Raw genomic sequence first — 11,628 nt, 5'->3', positions numbered from 1 at the left:
GAAGGAGCAGCGCTTGAATTCTAAAGATAGAGAAACAGCTACTTTGGTATTTGTCAGGTTCTATTGTAGAGACCTAGTCCATGTTAGACATTCGCCATCTGATCATTGTAAATCCCATTCCAATTTTATTCATCACTGAGGGACTGAAGATACATATGTTCAAACCATCAAATTGATTGCTGCCTATTGCTTAACTACATACCTAAAGAAAACAATTTGTCCGTGCCTTGTCCAGATGACCCATCCCATCCCATCCCAACGTAAATACTCCATGACCGTCCCAGCAAGGGTGCCCCGTGATTGTTCCATCCCATTTTAACACCTAAATACAGTTCTATCAGTTATTCGACCGTCTTCTCTTCTGTCGCGGTGTAAGTTGGTGGTGGGCCCTGAGACTCCAAGATAGCCTTGTTCTCATCGTCACTCTCTTCAACAATCTCCATCTGCTCCACTCTCACATATCGTGCTTGGTTGCGGCGAAATAGAAGCCTCCACACAAATATCACAATGTTTCCAACGATCATTCCAACCATGCTTGCAGTGATACCGACAACGATACCAATGAGCACGGGAATCATAACGTGGACAGCCACAGTCTCAAGGAAGCGGCTAAGAGAGTGTCTGTGACGGTGGTGGCGGAATGGTCGGTGTATTCCATGAGGACGACCATGAGGACGTGCGTGATGGCCATGGTGCTTCGCAGGTGTTGTAACTTCGGCAGGGCGGTTTTTGTTCTTGCCGCCACAGCCCTTCAACTTGGAAAGCTTCGCAGCGATGATTGCTCTCCATTTACACACAAGAGTTGCGCATTCCTTGTTATCATCGGTAGGCTCGGGTGACACACTCTTTGGGGTTGTGATTTCTGCATCTCCGAGCATGAGCTTTCCACTCGGGGTCTCGAGCAACTTGAGGTCAACGCTTGGGATTCCCTGGATAAATTTATTGGCAACTTCTACAATCTCGATATGAATGGCAACCAAGTCAAGTTGATCCTCTGATTGCACTGGATGCTTAACGCTGAGTTGGTAACCTAGTGCAGGAGTAGCGACATAAGACCAAGTATTATCGGCATTCTTGGCCAGCTGGTCTGCTGTCAGGTGTGTGATGAATGCCTGGGAGTGGACATCGATGGGGTATATTGGGAGGCCGTTCAGAAGGAGTTGGTCGGCGCCATTGTTAGCCTCGTGGGCTACGGAGAGGTTGAACTTCAATACGCTCTCGGCATCGGTGGAATGGACTCTGTTCTCAACATCGGTAACGACGACGGGGCAGCCGGGGCAGTTGAGTTCCATTACCCTGCCGTCAGTTGCGATATTATCTTCGAAAGGGAGGGTATTGACGCTATCGGATGAGGAAGAGGTTGGTGGGGGGAGTAGGAAGGCCTGGGAACTTCCTGCAAAAGCCAGGAGGCCTCCTAACTGAGTGAAACGCATTTCGGTATATTGATGGGCCAAATACCCAGTGAAGTAATGGTGTTGTGTTTGATAGGGATGTGTTCTTTGATGAAGATGTGATGGAATTTGTTGGAGGTGAGGTTACTTAGGTTAGATGTCTTGTCGTTCGAGGGGGCGAAGTCGAAGTACCTGCTGTACCGTAGGTCTGAAACAAAGGTTACTATTTACGTATTTAGGCCTAATCAAGCTAATCAATAATGCCAAGAGAGATCCCGTTGGGGCGACCGTACAAAGACTAGACTATTATTTATCAGAGCTGCACCGGGTAGCCGTCTAGTCCACCGTATTATTGCTCGTGTCAGTATTTATGCATCCCCTGGAATAACTGGATGAGCCTGAGCTCGCTGAGGAAGGGGCAAGAAAAAAAGTAAGAAAAAAAAACCTTCGAGTTGGCGTCTGACTATTGGTAGTTGATTTTATATATCTACCTAGGTACTCTCGGGGTACTCTACTGCACTCAAAAGTTCAGGTTTACTTGGGTGTGGTAGATAAGAATTATAATAAATCTCCATTTTATAGGACTTTGTCGCAGTATTACCGGTGTAAAATATGCAGATCTGCCCTTGCCCTTCCTAAGGTAATCTCACGATGTTCTTGTGCTAGAGTACTATGACGTTAGTAGCAGCTCTGCGGTGTAGGAGAGCAGGACCACCAAAACAGCAAATTGCTTGTCTTGACAATTTCTTCACACCTCCTTTTCACATCCATTCAATTCACTTTACCTTACCTTGAAAACTCTTCCTCCCTGCTTGCCTCCCAGTCTGTCTCTACCTGTCTTTGTAAAAAAAAGACACGACACATAGACTGTACAACAAAACCAAAACAGAACCTGCAGATCTTTCTTTGCACACTTTGGTCGACCTGATCTGTCCTGTACCTTACCTTTGCTTTGCCTCTTCACACACCCGCCCAACATGTTTCGATCTCAATTGATCCGACAAGCAGCTCGCGCTGTCAGAGCCTCCCAATCCACAGTTGCAACACGCACATCCCCTTCCGTCCCTTTGTCATTACACCGATCTATTCACGCTACCTCTTCCCTCCGCCGCGACGAGAAGAAAGGGGAAGAATTTGAGGGTTCCTTCGCCCGTACCGATTCGTCCGTCCAGGTCGAGTATCCAGAGGAGCATGATCTGCCATCGAGTACCCCCGTACAAGGACGAGGCGGTCTTCATTTCAAGCGTACTCTGGCCTCCTTCTCCCTAGAAGGCAGAGTCGGCGTTGTCACTGGTGGTGCAAGAGGTCTGGGTCTTGTCATGAGCCAAGCAATGGTCATCAGCGGAGCAGACGTTGCCATTGTCGATCTCAACAGTACGTTGCAGTTCCAGCTTACAACAAGGGATGCTAATTGCTTTTTGCAGAGGAGGAGGCGCAGAAGCAGGCTATTGAGCTTATGGAGTCTTTCAAGAGAGAGAACCCAGGAGCAGACAAGTATGAAACAGCATTGTATCTTCAAAGCATTCGCTAATTAATTTCCAGGATCCCCAAGGTCACCGCACACTATGCCGACGTTTCCTCCCAAGAGTCCGTCGAGGCCTCCATCGCCGAGATCATCAAGGACCACGGCAAGATCGACAACTTGGTCACTTCCGCCGGATTCACTGAGAACTTCGAAGCTATCAACTACCCTATCGAGCGAGTCCGCAAGCTTTGGGGCGTGAACGTGGATGGTACATACCTGTTTGCAATTGCAGTTGCTAAGCACTTGATGGAGCGAAAGGCACCGGGAGCCATGGTCTTTATTGGCAGCATGTCTGGCGCTGTTGTCAACGTCCCCCAGCCGCAAGCACCGTACAATGCAGCAAAGGCAGCTATCAGACATCTGGCCTCCAGTTTGGCTGTTGAGTGGGCTCATGCTGGTATTCGTGTCAATGTTATCTCTCCAGGATACATGCTTACGGCATTGTAAGTGCCAGTCACCATAAAAACAATAAGCTCTGCTAATAACACATGATTCAGGACCAAGAAGATCCTCGATGATAACCCAGATCTCAAGAGGCAATGGACCTCCCTTATTCCCCAGGGTAAGATGGGTCAGCCCGAGGATTTGATGGGTGCGGTCACCTATCTGTCGTCTGATGCTGCGTCGTATGTCACAGGAGCAGGTTAGTAGATATACTTTCATAATCCCTTTTATGATCTCCGCTAATCATGGTGCGGCAGACCTGAGAGTTGATGGTGGTTACACCCTCACTTAGATGCACGTTATTGTATACGTGCTTTGTGACTTTTGAGTTTACGGGTGTTTTTAGAAAGGTTTTCAAATTTGTTTACCAGGTTAGCGGCATGCGTTTATAGATAGCAAGTCGATTCTCATCTCGAGAGCAGTGTAATGGATTTACAGTTTCCTACACCTAAAGTTCTCTGTTCAACTATGATTGTTATGGCGCCGGTATGCTTGAGCTTTGAAAATGGCAATCATCTTAATCAAACAGCCTCCAGGCTCCGTAAAGTGTACGGGAGGGCGTAGAAATACGTACTCTCATTAGAATTCGCTCAATTGCGGGGAAGTTCCATTCAACTTTCGAGTAGTACGCAAGGCAAGGTCATACGCCATAGCAAAACTTTCCTCTGCAAAGGCACGCGAAGCACTTTCTAGAGACCGCCTAGTTTCGTCCAAAGTGGTGGGGGCGTATCTAAGACATGCATATGCTCCCGCAGACATCCAACTCAAGTGTAGAAAAGAGGAAATTGTGTGGCTATAGCTTCAAATCGAGTAGGTCGAAAGCGTGTCCCCCCTCGCATGGATACTGCCGGTGCAGGGATCGGGCAGGGAGAAACGTGGGGTTGGTTTAGGCGTGGGGGGCAAGCCGGGGGGCAAGCCAAGGCTTTAGAAGCAACGTTCTAGAAGCATTTGAGGCTATTGGTAGAGTTTACGATTCGACGGTCAGATGATGGTGAAGCAGCATGCGGTGTGGTGACGGGGAGGGGAGGGGAGGGAGATAGGAGATAGATACCTAGATAACCCACGAAGGATTCTTGTGTGTAATTGATTCCAAAATTGCACAATAGCGACCTGTCTCCTCTCTCTGATAGATCTCTGGAGTGCGCCGTCGTTCACCAACAGGAAGCTGTGCTACGAGGCAGGCAACATTTGATGTGGATGAGTGGTCTTGAGGCGCCCGGCTATGTCACTACTACAACCCCGAGTGTCACACGACGTGATGCGCTACAACCAAAGTCACCCAGGGGAATACAGGCACACAAGGTCAGCAGCTCAGAAGTTTACCGGACCTGAGGTTGCTACGAAGCTGCTGCCGCCTCTGGTGGAAGTTGAACCGCCCAAGTGGGAAAGAGTGTGCCGTTAGCTGGCACAGATGTCACCCAGTGTACAGAAATCTCGACAGGCAGGACGAGTAGGATACTGGAGTATCATGCTATGGCATGGCGTAGGTACCGTAGCTGAGGTAGCGGTGAGAAGAGAAGGTCGGTGTTGGTATTGGTGTTGGTATGGGGGAATAGCTCGAGTGCCTTCGTATGAGATGGGATGAGATGAGATGAGACGGACAGTGCGGAAGCCATCGTCCACGTTAGCACCGGAAAGAGGCGGCATGCAAGCCACTTCTATCCTGATCTGACCTTAATCCTGAGGATAGGTACGGAGTATGGAGCACGTAGTCGAATAAGAAATATTATCTTGTGGGTGCGGATCAGATTGGGCCTTATAAAAATAGCTAAACAGGGGGGTTGTTGATGCTCTGCTCTGCCAACTCACCATGCCTAATTCGATGAGGTAGTGTAGTTTGTATCTGTATATTAGTATGAATCTTGTTTTGAAGTACTCCAAAGTACCTTTTGTTCTCGTCTAGTTCTACCAGCAATCCCAGTAATTGGGTTGGTGGAAACGCCGCGAAACAGGTATAGCACGTATATAAATCAAGGTTGCTCTGCTCCGTAAATAAGCAACCCACTCACTGTTCCGGATCTCAAGGAAAAGGTAGTCAGTAGTACTAAGGAACTTATAGATATAAGTAAAACGAGGTTAATTCTGCAGTAAGGTGAGAACCCTGAGATGCAGGTTGCAGTTGCGTTAGATCATTCTGGCAGTTCCGAGGGCCATGTACCTTGTACCTTGTACCTTGCACCTTATAACAAACCCCTCCACCACCCTGCAAATCTACCAAGCCAACCTACAAGGCAAGGCAAGGCAAGGAAGGCAAGGTTCTACTGGCGCGTAGCTCTAGCTCTCTCCGAACCTCCAGGAATGATTCAGGTACTTTATTATTCCTCTCTCTCAAAATCTACTTATGGGCCCAATAAGCTGCCTATCTCTTCAAGCACTCAACTCCAGCCCCAACTCCAGCTCCAGAAAGTCAACTTACTTATACCCACGATAGCCCCCTTAGGCTTCTGCTACGGTCGATTTCAAACCCAGATACACCGCTAATTGAGGTATTCCCTAGGGCGAGGGTGAGCTCTCCGCATCTAATCCGGACCGGAGTAGCTAAGTTTGAGCCGAGCGAGCATCCACTTGTTTTACCTCGTCACCTCATTTTTTCTAGAACATTATATTATACTATACCGTACTATACTGTACACTTGAAAGACAACAGCCCAATACCCGCCACCCGCCAGATCCTATAACTGCTGCTAGCTTTACTTATTTCTCGATGCCACCATAAAGTACAAGTAGGACAAGTGACGGACGGATTCTGCAGTGCTTTTATCTCAATCGGACTCTGGCAACGCCGGAAACGACAGCGTTATCTCTTCGTGGTACTGGTACTGGTACAGGCGGTATACTGACAGTGTTGCGTGTCCCTGGATCCTCGTCCCGTGCCGGCACTTACACAGCTGTTTCGTCATTATTTCCTCGTTGGTCTGAAGAAGCGGTTCCCTGGATGAGGGTCCCCTGGTGATAGAAACGCAGCACACCTTCGGGGGTAGCTCGCGTGGGAGTTGCCACGATAATGTCGTTCGTAAGAAATGCGCCAGGCATTGAGGGCAGTATAGAATCGATGGATATCGATCCCTTGGATCCCGCGGATATTGCAAGGCTTTGGAAAGGTAGGTGGCTTAGGGAAATCCCTGGTAGTTATTTGAGTAGTCCGATCTGATCTCTGCCAGTATACACAACCACGAAGCGAAGACTCCTTGATCCTACGGCCGAGCGTTTGGAGAACTACTGGTGGCGCATATGGGGCAGCAGGAAGCGAGAGTTGAAAGGTGCAATGGTTGCACGCCTCTTTGCCCAGATATCGGACGGCCACACCTTCGTACCACTGAGAGGACCGCCAAATCTTGATGCGGCCCCGCCATTGGTATGAACTATCTACTCGCCCAACATGCCGTACCCTACTGAATTTGGAACTTAGGAGAGAAACAATCGATTTCGATCCGGAGCTTCAAGCGCTACAACTCTCCACCAACCCGCCCAGAGCAGACCGAGTACCACATCCGCGACAATACCTAGAGCTCCAAGGGCAGTGCCACATCCCATTCTCAAAAAAACAGGAGGCCCTTCTACATCCGGGCCACGTCCAACTGCCCGTTTCGTTTCACCACATGAATCCGAGAGAGAGACAGAGCCGGATTCCCCCGTCAGTACCAATTCACATGTGGTCGTACAGCCTCCCTCGCCCGATATAGAGAGCATCAAGAATGATCAGAAGGCATCTGTACTTCCAGGATTGAAGAAGGCAACGAGTTTTGTAGCATCCAGTGCCGCAAAGAAAAAGCGGCCCGTGGTAGTTCGTCGACAGAGCTCACAGAACTCGCAATCATCAACAGACGCGCCTCAACTTTCAGGATCGACGCAACCACCATCCCAAAGGACCGCCCCCACAACTTCGGAACAGGCCCAAGCGCGAAGTAAACATTCTGTACCATCAAAGTTTCAAGAAAACTTCTCGCCCTCGAATCGTTCTTCGGCCAGTTCTAGTACTCAAAAACATCGAGTAGCATCAAAAACGTCTGACTCGAAACGCAACTTGTCACATAAAACTTCCGCTGAAAAATGCCTAAAGCTAAAGAAGCAGGAAGCCGAGGCAGGCCCTTCTAATCGTCTTCGTCCGGTTGAGCATAAGCAGGATGAAGTCGAAGAACTTACGTCTAGTGAGCTTGAGCAACTCGAAATACAGAGGACACTGCTTGAGCAGGCAAATTCTTCCACCGAAAAGCCCCCACGATCCCCTTCCACCGACCAAGCCCTGCTTCAGCAAAAATCGACAAAATCAAGATCTGATGATGATCGTAGTGGAGATACAGGCGGCCTACGCATGCTTTCACATAACTCAAAAACCACTACAAGTGCGGCACCAACGCTTACGACAGCGAATGGGCAACTCGATCTCAAGGACCCTACTATGGATAAGTCAGGACCAAATTCCGTTTCGACCTCATCTCCATCTATAGATAAGGGCAAAGGTAGAGATCCCGATGATACAAGGCGATCGTTCACAAAACGGCTAGTGCAACCTGCCACGCAGCCGAAATCCGAGCCCATGGGACCATTAAGTCGAAGCAAAAGCCAGCTTACCCTACTACTTGAAAAAGATCGGTCAAGGGGGTCGGGTGATCAAACATCGAATGACAAGAAAGAATAGAAGGCGGATTCTTCTGAGATATATAGAAGTCATTGTCCGTTCTTGTGCATAACCTTTACGAATAAATGGATTGGGAAGGTTTACCGCGTGGGAAAAGTCTTGTGGTGGCTTTGGAACCAATAGCGTCATTTTTGCATCGTTTTTGCATCGTTTGGCGCTGTGGCCCAGTTCATATGGTGTTGCTACAGGTATACTTATATTGCATTTTCACCGGCGTTCTCTGTGGTACAAGCTCGTCTTCAATAGACTTAAATGCATAGCTTGGGGATATACAAAAGTACAGATGGATGTACATGTGCTACGCGGATTTCGAGCAAGTGGCAAATTAGGGTCTGGTGAGGTTCTCGATACCCTCTAGGTTCAAGTATTGCTGTGTTTTACGAGAGTATATGAATGTGTGGTGCTGGTAACGAAGCACTTTACTATATATAAAACTGCACATATTCGCCCGCCAAGTTGGCGGGAGCCTCATTTACACTCCCCGTGCTTTTTATCAGTGTATAAAGTGCTGTTGGGTATAGTTATGGAGAACGATAGAAGGATCTGTTCTGTCCAATCACCCTTGTTGCGGATTGAATGGTTTTAGTATACCCTACAGAGTTGTTAAAGCGAATTAGTAAACATAATCTTTGATATGAGAGTTTAGAAAGAGCCAAGAATCACCACGTTTCAGAATCATTTGAATATGCATACCGTAACTTCTCGCATCCCACTCACTTCACCAATAAGTTGGGGCTGCAAGGCACATCACAGCCAGAACAGCCTACAAGGTAGACATGCAGCGCCTCATAATTTAGATCCTTCAAAACCATCCCAATGCCTCTATCTTCCATCCTGTCTTATTTCAATGCTATTTATTTATCTGTCTGAATACCAAAATCTATTCCGGCTCTCCTCAATTTACGGATTCTCATTCTTCGTATTCCTGTTTGTGAAGTTTGACCACCATTGCAGTACGTCGTGAATAAATAGTGCGGCTTGCTTTTGGAGCCGTGGCAGGAAGATTATTTTCTTATGTCTTGTCTTCGGGGCTTGGTATTCTTTTGGGTGTAATTGTGTTGGTTGATACTGACACATCATTTGGCAGAGATTACTTGCCTCAGTATTATTTGGCCCTGCTTGATCTTGACGGACATTACATGCTTTGTTGCGGGATGGGTTGCAAGTTGGAGAGATGCAGGTGATGCACCTTTGGGTTGACGCTGAGAAATTGTTGGGCCTGTGTGTTTTGAGATCAAAGCTCTAGACACAATGTTTGTGTTAAGATAGGTGCGATTCTTGGGATTTTCAGATAGAGGTTTAATTTTGGTCTCGGTCAGTTTCCGTAGTATGTAAGAGTGGACTACTTATTCTTACATCTGATCGCGCGATTTTGATATAAAAATGAATGGTTTTTATGAATTCTGTCTTTGCCGGCATCGCAGGCTTCAGTTCTTTGGAATGTTCGCTACGCCATCATGTTGTCATAGCTCTCGGGTGTATAGCCAATTTTCAATCGATGGCCAAATACAAATGATCGGTCCAAAAGTATAAGTTTTGTCTTACCAGTAGATCGTTAATCTTGATTCTCGGGAGCAAGAGAATTCCACAACCAATCTTCAGTGTCCTCAATATCCATATCATTGTAAAAAACCCCTGACTCAAGTCCGGCTGCATCTGATACAAGCCATCAGAGAAGACCGCATTTGAGCTCTGCGCTATGAATTGATTATACCAGTCGACCTGTAGTGAGATATGAGACGCAGCCTCTTCTACCTCGCCGTGCCCATGTGCACTGTCATCATGCCGAGCTTCTCTCTGTTCAGTCACGCTTTGATTCTGAATTGGCTCAAAGTCAAAGTCGGAAATGAGTCCCCGGCCGATCAGTCTCAAAGAGTGTGGCTAGCATTTGCTGTAACTGCTGCAGCTCAAACTTGCGATGTTGTGCTGGAACACTGCCGTGAGATACCATCTCGTCAAGGATATTGTGGATTGCTTCGCCTATGCTATGCTCCCTAATCCCTAGGTGTGCGCATTTGAGGGTTGGAATGACAGCTGTAGCGACAATGAGCACGAAGCCAGAAGAGAATGCGCTCTCGAGGTCAAAAGGGAGGAAGTATTCTACAAATAGCATTAGTGGGGTGTTTAGAGGGCCAGTAAGACCATTTATACCAAGTAAGTCATTGGTTCGTAAATCTGTTAGAATCTCTGGACATTTGGTTGCTGATTCGGTGCAAGTCTGAAGCAAAATCTGGATCGGATCCGCGAGCTTTCGTGGTTGCCTAGAGTTATTGCTGGCCGATGATTCAAGTTCTTTGCGAAGAAGGCAGAGAATCAAAGGCCTGATTGCTAAGACTATGCACTGCGATAAATGTGTCAGTTGTGATCCTTGGGCTCTTTCACGAACATACCTGGTGGTACGAGAGGTGTAAACCGGCTTCCACACGCGATATACTACCAAGCGGTCCTTTGATACTCGAGTGCGGTATCTCCTCAATCTTGATAGCCAGTTGCTGGATGCTCTTGAGTACTGACTGGGTACGTTTCAAGAAAGTGGAGTCTAATCTGCCTCCAATGCTATAGACAGCTGCCAGCATCTGTCAGTATATTTCTGTGGATGATATATTAAGCTTACTATTCAACACGCGTGCAATGACGCGCGAGAGCTGCACATTCATGCTCAGAACTGCTGCTCTGTAAACATGTGTTCTTTCTGGTGGCAAAAGGGCAGTAATATCGTCGTCTTGAATCGATGGTGGGCTGCCCATCGTTGCAGAGAAGCGCCTGTCGAGTATATATACAGCCCACCAAATGTTGCGCCACCGTTGGGAGAGCTCGAGTCCAAGATATTCTATCGGCATCTCTCGGTGCATACCTTGTACTATAGCGATGCGCAGCGCTTGTCCAATCTGAACAACAATCAGCAGCCAAGCGGCAACCAGGACAATCGCTTACATAGCTATACGCCGAGCATCGCATATCTACTGACTGTAGATACAGAGAAATCATGCATAACGTCTCTATAGCCGGCACGGGTTCAGAGTAGAGGGATTCGCTGCTCGGAAGTAGATTCATTGCCCGCACAAAAAATATTGATCCCGGTGGTGTAGAATCGGTCCTGCCTTGTTGCAGAAATGCTTTGCCGAATGCAATCACAAGCAAAAACTGCACATACCACAGCCTTGACTTGGTTGCGACTTGGGCGGGAGAATTATAGAAGTCATGGAGAGTTTTAGTAAATTCGATCTCGTCGAAGAGAATGAATGTCTGACAGATATTAAACTTCACGGTATTTGTAAGATAAAGTGCAAGATCAAGGGTAGGAAGACCACTGATATCTGGAGGCAACGCTGCCTGACAGTTGCTCAGGTCAAGCATGTATGCGCTAGCGTCAAAGTTGACCACTTCAATGGATTCTGGCTGGTTGAGATGGTCACGGATCAAGTTCATTACCCATTGACTGAAAGACCAGGTGGAAGAGTGACCAAGATATCCTGGCAAGAATTAGTAGCAAGTTGTCGAAGGGTATTCTCACAGTCTGACGTGGTCTCCCATGACTATCTTTGATATATGTGGACTTCTCCAAGGCGAGTGGGTTGTATAGAGGTAATGAAGTTTCATCTGTCGAAGAAACGCGAGTCTGGGAAATG

General features: G+C 47.6%; 3 protein-coding genes across 3 annotated transcripts; 2 read left to right on the top strand and 1 right to left on the bottom strand.

Annotated features, from left to right (window-relative positions):
• Positions 1 to 341: 341 nt before the first annotated feature.
• Positions 342 to 1,433, bottom strand: LHYA1_G001065 (uncharacterized protein; the record flags this gene model as incomplete). The annotated part of the gene is made up of 1 exon (XM_031146051.1): positions 342 to 1,433. The coding sequence occupies one exon, from the start codon at positions 1,431 to 1,433 to the stop codon at positions 342 to 344; it is 1,092 nt and encodes a 363-aa protein (XP_031008949.1).
• A 935-nt stretch (positions 1,434 to 2,368) lies between these two features.
• Positions 2,369 to 3,652, top strand: ARDH (D-arabinitol 2-dehydrogenase [ribulose-forming]; the record flags this gene model as incomplete). The annotated part of the gene is made up of 5 exons (XM_031146050.1): positions 2,369 to 2,765; positions 2,816 to 2,885; positions 2,934 to 3,359; positions 3,414 to 3,559; positions 3,618 to 3,652. The coding sequence occupies 5 exons, from the start codon at positions 2,369 to 2,371 to the stop codon at positions 3,650 to 3,652; spliced, it is 1,074 nt and encodes a 357-aa protein (XP_031008950.1).
• Positions 3,653 to 6,364: 2,712 nt separating this feature from the next.
• On the top strand, positions 6,365 to 7,999 carry LHYA1_G001063 (uncharacterized protein; the record flags this gene model as incomplete). The annotated part of the gene is made up of 3 exons (XM_031146049.1): positions 6,365 to 6,461; positions 6,522 to 6,715; positions 6,770 to 7,999. The coding sequence occupies 3 exons, from the start codon at positions 6,365 to 6,367 to the stop codon at positions 7,997 to 7,999; spliced, it is 1,521 nt and encodes a 506-aa protein (XP_031008955.1).
• Between the last annotated feature and the right edge of the window lie 3,629 nt (positions 8,000 to 11,628).

This window comes from Lachnellula hyalina, assembly GCF_007821495.1.
Source record: "Lachnellula hyalina strain CBS 185.66 chromosome Unknown contig00010, whole genome shotgun sequence".
NCBI classification, from domain to species: Eukaryota; Fungi; Ascomycota; class Leotiomycetes; order Helotiales; family Lachnaceae; genus Lachnellula; species Lachnellula hyalina.
Note: the sequence above shows the minus strand (reverse complement) of the source record. Positions and strands in the feature narration are given on the sequence as shown.